Source organism: Cupressus sempervirens, chromosome 10 (assembly GCF_028749045.1).
Source record: "Cupressus sempervirens isolate cs-2001-9-10 chromosome 10, ASM2874904v1, whole genome shotgun sequence".
Taxonomy (NCBI): Eukaryota; Viridiplantae; Streptophyta; class Pinopsida; order Cupressales; family Cupressaceae; genus Cupressus; species Cupressus sempervirens.
The window spans coordinates 226,472,150-226,485,964 of NC_143127.1; the positions used below are offsets into that span (position 1 = coordinate 226,472,150).

General features: G+C 34.0%; 1 protein-coding gene across 1 annotated transcript; it reads left to right on the forward strand.

Annotated features, from left to right (window-relative positions):
* Positions 1–11,974: 11,974 nt before the first annotated feature.
* LOC149533451 (putative F-box protein At4g22030) lies at positions 11,975–13,303 on the forward strand. Its single transcript, XM_089805864.1, has one exon. The coding sequence runs from the start codon at positions 11,975–11,977 to the stop codon at positions 13,301–13,303; it is 1,329 nt and encodes a 442-aa protein (XP_089661990.1).
* The last annotated feature ends 512 nt before the right edge of the window (positions 13,304–13,815 follow it).

Below are 13,815 nucleotides of genomic sequence, written 5' to 3' on the forward strand. Positions count from 1 at the left end.
ATTCCTATTCCATTTTGTAGAACCAATCAATGGATTAATGTATTCCTAATTGAATTCTAGGTGAACCAAATAGGAATGGAATTTCCCTTTTCTATTCACATTCCACATTTCCATTCTCATTCCATTTTTCTATTCTAATTTTCAATTCCCATGCCAAACCAAACCAAATAATTAGTTTTTCTTTATTAAAATTAATATATAAAAACATCAAAATGTATAAGAAAATGAAGAATTTAATTTTTTTTAAAAATCTTATTGATTAAGTTAAAAAAATTATTATTAATTTTTTACTGCATATGATAAATACAATAGTTATTGTAGAATAGAAAATAAGAATACGTATTCATGTTCTTGTTTGGTTCAGTCAGAATTTGATGGCGAATTCACGGACCCAAAAATTTTGATTTTTTAAATAAATAAAACTGGAATAGGAATACGTATTCCTATTCACAATTCCAATTTGGTGCACCCAAATCAAAAGATTTGAAATTTTAAGAATTTACATTTGCCAATTCCACTCATATTCGTACTAGCAAATGGACCCAAAATGAGCACACTTTAAAGACTTCAATTTTTTTAAATACATTTTCAAAAATCATATCTACCTATCTTCTCTTCTTGTGGGGCCCGTTTGGCAATGGGAATACAAGTGGAATAGGCATATATATACTCTTAAAATTTTGAATTCTCTTTTGGATGCACCAAATTGGAATTGGAATATGAATAAAATTGGAATATGTATTCCAATTTTGGCCCAAAAATGAGCATTTTCTATTCCACCTAAATAGGTGGAATTGGAATACATATTCTTATTCCAATTTTTTAAATTTTAGAAAACATAATTTTTTTGAGTCTGTGAATTCCACATCAAATTCTAGGTGAACCAAACAAGAATAGGAACATACAATTCCATTTTATATTCTAGAATAAGTATTCCTATTCCCATTTTTATATTCCCATAGCCAAATAGACTAGCCCTGTGGTGCTGAACTATTCTCCCTTATCTGACCTGCTCATTCTCCTCTAATTTTTCTTGCTTTCCAAACAAAAATCTCCCTAAAAGACTACTAAGAGAATTTGTCTTGGTTAAGTGTATGACCAAGTTTGTTTGTACTTGTGTGAGATTAGCACATTGCAAATGTTATAGCACTAGAGATGGGTGCGTCCTTGGTTATAGAAATAGTATTTTTTTTAATCCCCATGCATAGTGTGTAAGCTCACATGCCTTCACAACGAATTAATATACTAGCACTCGCACTTTTGATGGTGGAAGGGGTTACGCCGATAGTCTTATGTACTTTTGAGTATTTTCTTGAGTTAATTGTATATGGATTGCTTTTTATTTTTGAGTATCTTTCAAAAGTGAAGGCATGTTGGATACAAAGACCATCTATTGCTTTTAGCTATAGAAGTGAGTCCTTGTCTTTCAAATCCACCAATATCATCTACTTCTTTCTATAGTGTGAGTCCTTGGAATTTATGTATTGCGATAGCCCATAACATGGTGAGTGGTAGTTGTCTTTGGCTACCTAATGTGATCGGCACTATTGGAACACATTTAGCCTCATATTAATTCCATGGTGGTCCATTGTAGTTTTCAACATGTATAACAACATACATGGGCATGTCTGGTGGCTTGGCACCTATTCTCTAGACAGTATATGTGATTTCACCAATCACTCCATTGACGAGTCCTTCTATCCAAATGTTTGTTGTAAGAATTATGTGTTGTCTTGTATAGAGGAGTACATGTTTTTCAAATTATTTGTCATAGATCTCACTCTTATCTTTGCATCCAAAATTTATTAATGTGCTTGTTGTGATTGGGTGATTTAATGATTTTAGTATTTTATTATTATGTAGCTTCACTGCATCATTTGTAGTGTGTAGATGTATAGACCTATTATATCATTCATTTTCATCTGTGCTTAAGTGGATGTTTGTATGACTCATTATGACGTCCCAATTATGTTGTGTAGGTTTTGCTTCTCATAAATTGTGTAAAAGTTGATGGTGTTCTATTTGTTTGGTAGTTTCACCTTGTGAATTGTTCTCATATCAACCAAGCACTCGAATGTGATGTATAGATTGGTTTGTCCATAACAAGGAGTAGTTGTGCAAGATCACCAAAAAAAAAAAATTGATACTTCACCAAACTGGACATATTGTCAATAAGGAAAGGCCTCTCGAAATCGGCTACCAATTTTAAGTCTAGTCTATTTTAGTGTCAATATTAGAGCTAGAAAAAAAAAATACACCAGATTTGAAGTTATGAGTCACATTAAGAGTTGTGGTTTCTTCAACAATGTAAACAATTGAGTGATATTTCATAAGCAAAATATCATAATAATGTATAAAATAATTTATATTAAAAGATATATTTTCAAATTATGATAAATCATGACAACTTTTAACAATTTAATGCAATAAAAATATTATTAATAATGATCACCAATTTAAGATAATCTAAATAAAATCTTTTTTCATCTAGTTAACTTGATACAAATTAGATAGTTGAGAATTATATATTTTTACAATTATTCAGCATATTAGAATATCAATTCTAGTTAAATTTTAAATTTTAAAGTTTTGTTTTTTTATTAAATTAAATTTATGTAGAAATTAATTCTTCAAATCATTGCATCTAAATTGCTGGAAAAAACACATTTTTGTAAATACTAATTTAGATACTATGAATTTGAATATGAACTAAAGTGACAATAAATAACTAATCTGGGTGAGAATGACGATATCAATATAAAAGTAAGTTAATAATAAAAATAAATAAACAAAATGATAAAAATCTCCTCATTAATAACTTCCTAGAATTTCAATTCGACAAAAAATAATAATGACAATAAATAACTAATTTGTGTAACAATAAATAATATAAAAAATAGTAATAATTAAAAATAATAATTTTATTATGTAATGAATTTTATTATGGAAATGAAATCATTAAAATATCCTCATTTATTAACTTATTTTTAAATTTTATTGGAAGTTTAATAATTTTATCCAATTTAAGAATTAAAAATCTTGCATCTATAAAAAAAATCAAAACTAAAAAAATCAAAATAGAAATATTCAAATCTAATTGGATGAAATCAAAAAATTCATAGATAATTAAGTAGAAGCAATTACACAATATATTATATAATAAGTTGGCCAACACCTAAATAAGTGTAATTGATAATTAATGACTTTGGCAACGATTTTGTATATAAGTCTTACTTTAATTAAATCTTAAGAATTTATCCATGAGACATAAAGTATATTGTCCAACTTTTATCATTTGAATGTGAGTGCACATATAATATATGAATAAATATTCAGTTAAGGAAAGTAAGGATCAATTATCGAATGAAATTTTAAAGTTTGATGCAAATGTTTACATGCACGTCAATAATATAATATCATTTTGTTTCCTCTATGATATTGGTTAGAAATCTTCTTAAACTACAAGGATTACTTTTGTGATTCTTGTCTCTGTCACTCCATGTTTAAAAGTGGAAGAATTCATCTCCTCTTCTTCGGTCATGTATTGCTACAAAGGGAATGAATTTTCCATTGCCATAAACTTCATTCGATGTATATCGTAGAAGTACTATGCTTTCCCTTTATCTCAAATAGAAAATGAGTTTGATGGGCATGACATATCCATACCAATGAATTGTAAGATTCCTCGCTATATTTTGGAGACTAAGATATCAGTTGAGATAAAGGGAAAGTACAGTAGTTCTATGACATACATCGAATGGAGATTATGTCAATATAGGAGGCGAATCAAAGTTAAATATCTCCAAAGGCAACTGAAGCAAGGGCGGGAAGCTTGAATCAATAGGGAACAATTTGAATCATGGGGCAAGAACCAATTGCTGCATACATAGGGAGAATTCTAGTTATAGTTCATGGGGAACAATGAAAAAAGACACTAACCAACATTGGAATGCACTCAAACCTTAAATGGAAAGCTAGAAAAGTACATGAGGGAAGATGGCTCAAGTAGAAATCATGAGGTATTCCAAGCCTAAATTATAGATACTGTAGCATATAACATAGAACAACAACATGGTTGTAATTTCATACTCATCAAATTGTGTATAGGATTGCAAATACACATTTTATGAGCACCAATTCAACACTATCATAATCTATTAGGACCTTTCCTAGTACCACGAGGTATTGTGTAGATAGCTCCAACTTGTATATTATCATAATGGATGCTTGCTATGTCATTGAAGCAAGTGATTCGAGTTTCAATGCCTTCATTATCTACTACATCAAAACTAAACACTTGGTTGAGTTTATTATCCTGGACGTAATGATGCATATCTTTCTTTGTAGTTACACGAGCCTTTATATGCCACCTTGTTTGATATGGATTTAAATCTTTAATAGGCATCGATATGGTGGGCATTTCATCATTTACTTTAGGGCTCACTATACCTAGGAGTCTAGTTGGCTTATGTATGGTTGTTGTTGTAGGAGGGACTCCTATTTTTTATTTTGATGATGTAGTGATTGCTATGTGTACAACTTTCTTATCATCATAGTCTACATCTAAAGCAGTTGGGCTCCCAATAGTCACATGTTCTATGTGAACAATATCTAGATCCATTATTATGATCCACCTACATATTTAGATGTAAGATTTTGTAAGTTAGAGAGTTGTAAACATAGTAAAATAACTTTTGTTAAAAATAGGGTACAATTATGTACTCATCGCATTTTGGTTGATTTCAAACAACTATATTCTACTAAACAAACAATTATTCCAGCTCTGATGTCTTCAGACAATATATATTTGTTATATTTCTTTGATAGTGTTGCAGAATGTTTGTGAATACTGTCAGATATGTATAACCTATATCACAGAGTATCTTCAATCTCATCTCCAATTTGTTTGATTGAGAATACTTGTACTGTTGATGCTAGAGTTGCATTACTATTGTACAATAATTTCACAGAACTTACCATTAATGGATCCATTATTTGCAACACCCTTGGTATATCTGCAAAAGTTCGAGTTATAGTCTATGCTTAATTAGATATAACTTTGGAAACACTTTAGAGAAATCACAAGTGGAATATAACATAGAGTTAAACAATCAACATTGCTAACAACTCCTCTAGAACATCTAATGTTAATGGCCTCACCATTTGGAACACTCTTGATATTTATGTAAATTTCAAAGTCATAACCTATGTTTAGGTAAATATAACTCTAGCAACACTTTACACCATTTATAGTTGGAGCTTCACTCTAGATAATCAACATTGTTAACATTTTTTTATCCCACTATTGATGACACATTTGTCATATGATGAATTCCTATTTGACATCTAACAATACTACAATTATATTGATGATTTATATTTTTAGTTTAGTTATGATGATCTCGCTATTAGTGACACTTTTGTCACATGATGAATGGAACCTAATAGTCATATAATTATATTATTGATATATATTTTTATTTCACATCACTAATATTATTTTATATAACATATGTGTGATATTTACTATACATGAGCTATAAAGTCAATTAGAGGGGTAGGGCTATACAGGGAGGAATAAGGGGGGAGAGGTTAGGGGGACTGCAAGATGAATAATATGAAGAGAGAAGCGATCAAAAGAGGTGAAAATATGTTGAGAGAGAGAGAGAGAGAGAGAGAGAGAGAGAGAGAGAGAGAGAGAGAGAGAGAGAGAGAGAGAGAGAGAGAGAGAGAGAGAGAGAGAGAGAGATTTTAGGTGATAAATATTTTATCTTTAGATCATAATTATTATCTTTGGATCATATTATTATTATCGTATGAAAAAATATTATTAAATTAATTTTTATTATTCTATTGAAAAGAAAACTATAGTTTTGGAGAGTTTAGAATTTAATTATTTGTATCATATAGAGGAAATGATGAGCTATCATTTCAAAGAGATAATGTATATGTACTTAAGTCAAATATATTAAACTTCAAAATGATTCTAATCATACTAAACATATCTCTAGTACAATTTCTCCAATACATCCCACTATTTCTTATTAAATATCAATGGCTTTCCAAAGAAAAAACTAGGGTACGAGAAGAGAAGGAGAAGATTAAAAAAACATATATTGTTTAATGGGCATAGTGCCTCTGTAGAATTGTTTTGTTCAATCCCCAATAGAATGAGATCAATTATCATTTTATTTTGTGCCAATGAAAGCTTACATTGATTTGTTTTTTGAAAGATGTAGCACTATGTTATTCGCCTTTGTTTGATACATCCACATTTTTGGTAGTTAGTGGTGATTACTATATTTGACTATGCAGTTCAGACAAGGAGGGTATGTAAATATATTTCTTTTAAATAATGTAAATACTACTCATTTTGAATGTTGACTATGCTACGAATAATTGATTTTTAGTTTAACCAAATTGCATCAATTTTCTACCACTTTTCATTACTCACAGTTTGCTACCACTAGGACGATCATTGGTCTATGCTTTCTTAGGTCTTGTATTACCTGGCCTCGCCTTATTTGATATCTGATATATGTTAAGCTAATCTTTAGTTACTCTTAAATTATTTTGTATTGTTAATCCATCTCTGAATCGTGTTATCTTTAAGCTCTAAAAAAAACTTGCTTGATCTAGTTATCAATCTACATCGACATCTAAGAAAAGGAATGGTTGTTCCATGCATGTCAAAAAACCAAATACCAATTATAGAACAAATGGCCCTTTGGACCTAGTTCTCATAGTGTGGGACCGACAAGTAATATGTAACATGGCTCTCTAGCTTATAATTTTAAATAACTACATTCAAGAGACTTGGATTAAACTGATGAATTTGCAAAATCTTACTTCTCCCATTACAATTTATTAGATATTTGAATGAGTGGCTTTTTTATGGAGTGAATAGGAGGTAATCATCACAAAAGAACTATGAATGACCAAGCCAAAACTCTAAATCCCATCAATGCTAATATCGGTAGTATGGGGAGCATACATCATTGTTTACACTCTTTGGTGCATGACATGAGAAATTTGATTTGCCAAGCACACTCATGACTTTACCATGAGAATCCTGACCTAAATAATACTAATGTTAATCATATTGTGAAGCCTAAGGAGGATCCCAACTAAGATCCTTTGGCTCCTCTCTTGTAAAACAATTTTTCTTTGATTCAAGGTTTTGGCATCTTTCTACATGGGCTCTTCCACATTTTATTTGTTAGATAAGGATTATAAGGGAAAAAAATGATTCATCTCTTCCTTTCTCTTTTGATTTCTCAATAAAATTGGATTATTAAATTCACAATCCTTCCCAAAGTACAAAATTCTAACCCTATTCACAGCAATCAAGAAACTTCCTATCATCTCGAATGAAAAATAATAATAGTGCAATACACTGCAGCTTAGCCAAGGTGAACTCACAACTATAACATGTTCTGCTTTCTTGTTCGCACAAGGGTTCAAAGCAAAGTAACTTTATTTGGTTTCTCAAGAGTTGGCTAATTTCTTGAAACGATTTTTAAAATTGTATCGGGCAATTACCAAATATTCATAAATGAAAGAAATCTGCAAAGCTCAACTGAAGAACCTGAATTGAAAAAAAAAGTCTAGGTCATCCTAAACAACTTTGGCAAATGTCCGCCTCCGAAATATTAGCTACAAAATACTTAAAGCCGGCAGATTTTTTAGAACATCTATATTTCAACAGAAAATTCTTTAACCGCAAAGCTCCGTCCGCGTCCCATCCCTTAAAATTCGCCCAAGTTCACAGTCGAAAAGAAAACATTGAATCCAGAACACAAAAGCGCCATAAACACACACAACACTACCAGATCGAAATTCAAATCCAATCCCAAAACATACAAAATACCAAAAAAAAAAAAGCAAACATGAAGATTGGCGTTGTCAAAACAATGGAAGTTAGGGTTAGAAAGCATACATCGATCTGCGCATGTGGGTTGGGCGTGTTAAGGTTGTCGGAAAGGGAGGCCATGACGCACATGATCGCCGGAATTGTGACCGCGAACGTTAACAGGGCATTCGCTCTGTATCCAAAGAATGCATCTGTCCACAAATTATGTTTTTCTTCCTCTTTCTTTCTCGATTGTGAAAAATGGCCCCTTCCCCAGTCTAAGTCAGACATGGTCGGAGTTGTCCACGGGATCCTTGGAGTCTAGCTGTTAGTCCCTGGTGAAGCAGCGACTGAAGCAAACTGCGGCAACGGATCTTTTTTTTCGGCATCCGACAGTGCCAGAAAACCGGAAAATTCCGACTAAAGTCCCATAGGAAAAAAGCCTATCGGCCGGCTTAAAAATATCGTTACAAATAAACGAAAAATTGCACAGACCACGCATTACAAAGGAGGCAGCATGTAGAACAGTAAAGCTGCAGTGAGGACAAGTGTTTCTGTGACTACTCACATGTAACATGCTGTGTATGGACTACTCTTGTGGTCGCCGGATATATGACTTTGCATCCGCCAATGTATAACCTCCTTTCTTGTTTTGGCATCCGCCGTTTTTAAAATCGACGTGCTTATTCTTTACATATTTACGTATAACAGGTTTCGTGGCATTTTCAGATCCTTTTTGTATTTTACAGTATCTTTTTTTCTCCATGTTAGGTTCCCTTGAACAAGGGAAATCAAGAGAGAGGGCCTCTCATTAAAAGACAATCTAAGTCAACATGTATTTTGTATTATATCTATGAGCTATACTAGTGCATGTTTATTAAGGGAAATCAAGACACGGTACCTCTCATTATAGGAGAATCTAGCTCAACATGTAAAACATTCTTTTTGTATCTTGTATCTTTATCTTCTTTCTCTATTGTCATTTTGTATTATATCAATTAGCTTTATTAGATGCATATTATATAATGCATGTTACATGCACAAACATAATTTATGTTAGCTTAACATGCACAAACATAATTTATGTTAGCTTATTTATTTAAAACATGTTTAAATGCACAAACACAGTGTATATTAGCTTTAGTCAATCATGTATATTTACAATTCTTATATTATCATTAAAAAAGTTAAATCAAAATATTCATAATTGATTTGTTGGGGTACTACTCACTATTAAATAAAACTAGATAATATCCATGATCTTAAATCTAACTATAAAATTGAACTAGAATGAATGAATTGAAGGTCAATAAAAATGAATGTATGTCATATAGATGTAATTGCAAAGGATTTAGTCATTTGACATATTTTACACTGAGACGTGACCTTTACACACTATTCATCATCCCAAAAACAACTGGCCACCCCTTAAATATCACAAACTAAGGAAAAAATTAAGTTTGAAAAATGTAATTCAACTTTAAGTATGTAACACTTTTAGCCTAGGAGTCAGTTGTCAGTGTGTGACATTTACAATTGAGGAAAATAAATTATCACAGAACCCTATTTTACATTCAAAAGGTCCAAGTCATATGTAATTTAAACTATTACAAAGAATGCAAATTAGAGAACTCAAAGATTCACCAATCATTCATTACATATATATTCCATATGTATGGAGGTCACTTGTAGAAACATACAATAATATGTGACATATTCTATAGTTAAACACAATTTTTATCCACTATTAACCTCTGTAAATGTATGTCAAAAAACAAACACAATCTAGATGGAAAAAGTGAATTTGATATTTTTCAGGATGAATATAATAAGGGAACAATACTATCACAATTATGTTGTGTAACATTATTTCTAGTAGTTATGTAGTTATCAATTTCATTAACTACAATAAAAAATTTCTACAATGTAAAGTTATGTTGTATTATCCAACAAATAGACATCAATATTAGATATTGTATTTCATATGAGGAAATCCCTTAATGAGAAAAAAAACCACACTTGAAAGTCCAACTTGATTTATGAAAAATAACCATTTTCAATACATGTAGAGCTACACTCCTTTAGAAGGCCTCACATAGCTTCAAGATTCAAGAGTAATTTTCGTAGCACAAAAACACTTACGAGTGAAGAAAATAAAACTCTAAAATAAAATATATCATTATACATGAGCTTGCAATGCATAACAAAGATGCTTCTAAAATGGTTTTCCCAAGAAAATATCATTTCACCACACTCTTAACTATATACATGTAATATTGCAGATGAACGTACAAAGCACCTATTTCAACTACACACATACAATCAATATCTATTAATTAGAGATAGTAAATAGAATGCATACACTTAGCATGCAAGGTGCATGCATGGATACAAGCTCAAACATTGTAAAGTGATATATATAACCACAAGAACAAGTACACTTGTCTTGGGAATTTATGAAGTTAAATTTTAATCATTTTATTCTGCTATTCTTTAAAAAAATTATGACACACGCAAAGAGTGTGTGTGCTTAGTATTTCTATATTATAATCTTTTAATGTTGTATGAATATTTTAGAGATATAATACTTTTACAAATTTTTGTTCTATTTATTGAATGCCTTGAAAATTCTATGATGAAGATTGGTAGATCTGAAATGTTCCTCTTCATTAATGGTTGATCCTTTTCTTGTTAAGCACAATTTGGTCCTCACTCTTATGTTTAATCACAATTTTGGGATCATTAAACCACCCATACTCTTGCAACTCACCACTCTTGAATTTCTTACCCCTTGTTCTACTTTATTTTTGGCTTAACTAGTCCTTAATTTAATTTTGAACCCTTCATATGAGGTTCTATCTCCTCCTTGTCTAACATGGTTGATTGTTTGAGAGGGCATTCAAAAGAAAAAATACATAGCTTCTTTGTGCCTCCAAGGTGTTTCCAATAACATTTAGAGAAATTCCTTTTTTAAAACACTAAACATAGTGATGAATCTTCAATCTATGACGTTAACTCCACTTTGCACTCGGTTTCGATCTCAACATCATTTGTTCCCAACAATCCCATCCTATTTTCGCTCTCAAAGAGGACTCTAGATATCTAGAGGAGGTGCTCATTTTTAAATCCAAATAAATAAATACAAAGTGTGCATTTAGATTGAACAATATCTAAAGGACATATGTAGGGTTTTTAATATAGACATGAAACTTTCAAAGTCGTAAATAGCCCAAATTCACTAGCCCAAGCATAAAATTTAGATCTTGGAGAAGTTGGCCTTTGAGTAAGCTCAAGATTGGCCTAAGGAAGAAAATGATAATTAGATATGAGTCGAAGAGACAATGAAAAGGTGGAGGATAGTTGCAAAACAAATCCACACTATCAAATAAGAGGTAAAGAATCTTAATCTAGAAAATGAGGTCACAATTTAGCTAGAAAAAGTAAAGAGACTATGATGAAGAACATCTCTTAGGCTATGGATTACTACAAGAATTATGATAATAATACTTTCCTCATTGTTTATGCTCACCAGCATAATTTGAAACATTTAAAAGGAGAGATAAAGAAAAAGATGTATGTAATGTCCATGACTTAAAGTAGCGTCATGAGAAAATCCAAAATGAACCAAAGATACTAAAATCCCATTATAAATATTTTTATTTGTCCTTGTTTTTTTTTGGTCATTAATTTTATGGTCTATAATAAAAACTTTTTAGTTTGTTTCTCTAATCAATCCGTAGGACGCCAAGACAAAGAAAGGCAAACAACGGAATCAGATGCCCGGCGAAACACGGCAAAAAGTAAAATGGTAAGGAGGCAAAGTCAAATTGACTGGGCAAGATGGCAACGGTGGTAATTGGGCTCGTTCAAATCAAACGTCTCTATCGTCAACGGCGGAGTGGAGAGTAGAAAAGGTCCGAGGGAAGAATAAGAGTCCTCTATAAATACCCGCTCCACATTTCCATTCTTCATTCTTCACAGCCTTCATAAACAGCATAGCAAATAATCGGAATTGGGGCTTTCAATATTCTGTTTTGCTTCCATTATATTCACCTAAGGATTGATTGTTTTCCTCGAATTCACATATCGAAAGAGAGAGACTCACAAGACGCACTTCATATTATGGAGGCTCTCAAGCTAACAAGAAGTTCTCTTAAGAGTAGCACGGCTCTGCACACATTGGCACAGTCCAAACATGGTCATATCGGATTAGCGAATACGTCATGGCGCGGGCGTATAAATCTGGATCGTCGTCAAACGGTTGTGGCTTCGCTGGAATATGATGGTCCATTAAGCACAGGCGGCGCAACATACCTTCAGCAGAAGCAGGTTGACTTGTTCACACGCCCGCTAAACCAGTTTGGAACTGACCAAAAACACCCCAACATTAATGACAAACATGATGAAGATGAGGAGATGGTTGTGGCGAAGCTTCGTCTGGTGGCAGCTGCAGCGGCAGACAGGGCAGAAATGCACGGAGTCATGGCAGAGCAGAGAGACGGATGGAACAAACTCCTCCTCTCCTCCCTCACCGATTTCACACTGGCGGCGCTCATTCTCCAGGCTCTCCCCACCAACAGTAGTAATGGTAATAGCATTGCCGCCTCACTTTTGTATGGCTTCTCCGCAGCTCTGATGTGCGGCGTGAACAAAATCCAGCCTTCGCAGTTGGCGGAGGAGCAGAGAATGGCGGCGCGGCTCTTCCGCAAGCTCGAGAATGACATCCACACGAACCTCGCCCTGTCTCCTCACCTTCGGCAGGAGAGGAGTCAAGACTCCTTCCTCAGCAACGCCTACAAAGCGGTGCTCGCACTGGACGAGGCGTATCCGCTCCCTCTCTTCCCCGGCATGCTCAACAAATTCCCCAACATCGTGAAACCAGCAGTGTGGTGGCCTCAACAACTTATACATGATGAACAGCAGAATCATCATCACATCCATGAGAACCCAATTCAATATGATGGCAACAACACCAACAAAAACGGGTGGAGTGAAGAGGTGGAAGCCGAGCTGAGAGGAGTCTCAGAGACGCTGAAGAGCGGCGACATTGCAGAGTTCATGGGGCTCAGCCGCAAAGTGTTGGGAGTGAACAGATTTCTCGCGGTAGCCGGGCCAGTGCTGACGGGGATGGCAGGAGCGTTGAATATGAGTACGAGTGGGGGCAGCACCATGATATGGATGTCGATGGTGGCGGGAGTGTTGGGGGTGGTGGGGAACACGGTGAGCCACGGAGGTCAGGTGGGAATGGTGTTCGAGATGTACAGAAACTGCGCGGGGTTCTACCACTCCCTCCACTCCTCCATCTCACAAACCCTCACCCAGGCAGATCCCGGGGCCAGGGAAAATGCAGAGCTCTTCCGGTGGAGATTGGCGTTGCAGCTCGGCCGCGATCCCAGCTCTCCCCTCCTTGCGGATCTATCTGCCTCCAAATTCGCCGGAAAGCTCTTCTGACGAATTGTTAACCGTTTAGCCGTCAAGCCCATTTTTCTAGGCTGCGGCCAGATTCTTCTTGTAAATACAAAGATGTTACATGTGATTAATCCATACAAACTCCCATATTCCTCAATACAGCTTTACAGCCTCACTTTTCTTCTGATCTACAAGCTGCCTCCTTTGGGATGCGTGACCTGTGCAATTCTTCCTTTATTTGTAACAATATTTTATATTAACTCGCATGTGATTGTGAACTTGCACACAATGCAGGATGATAAAATAATACTGTTTCTATAACCAAGGTCGCACCCATCTCTAGTTCCATAACATTTACAAACGAAAAATGGTCATAAACTCGAGCCAAGACACATGAGATGCTCTTTTCGTATTAGTGCGAGATTTGCTTGGAATGCAGGAGAACAAGAAGGTCGGATGAGGGAGAATGGTTCAACCGCAAGAAGAGAAGACGGATTGATATGACTCTTGAAAAACCTTTTCAATAAATCTGAAGCCTTTAAAGCGCGCACGCC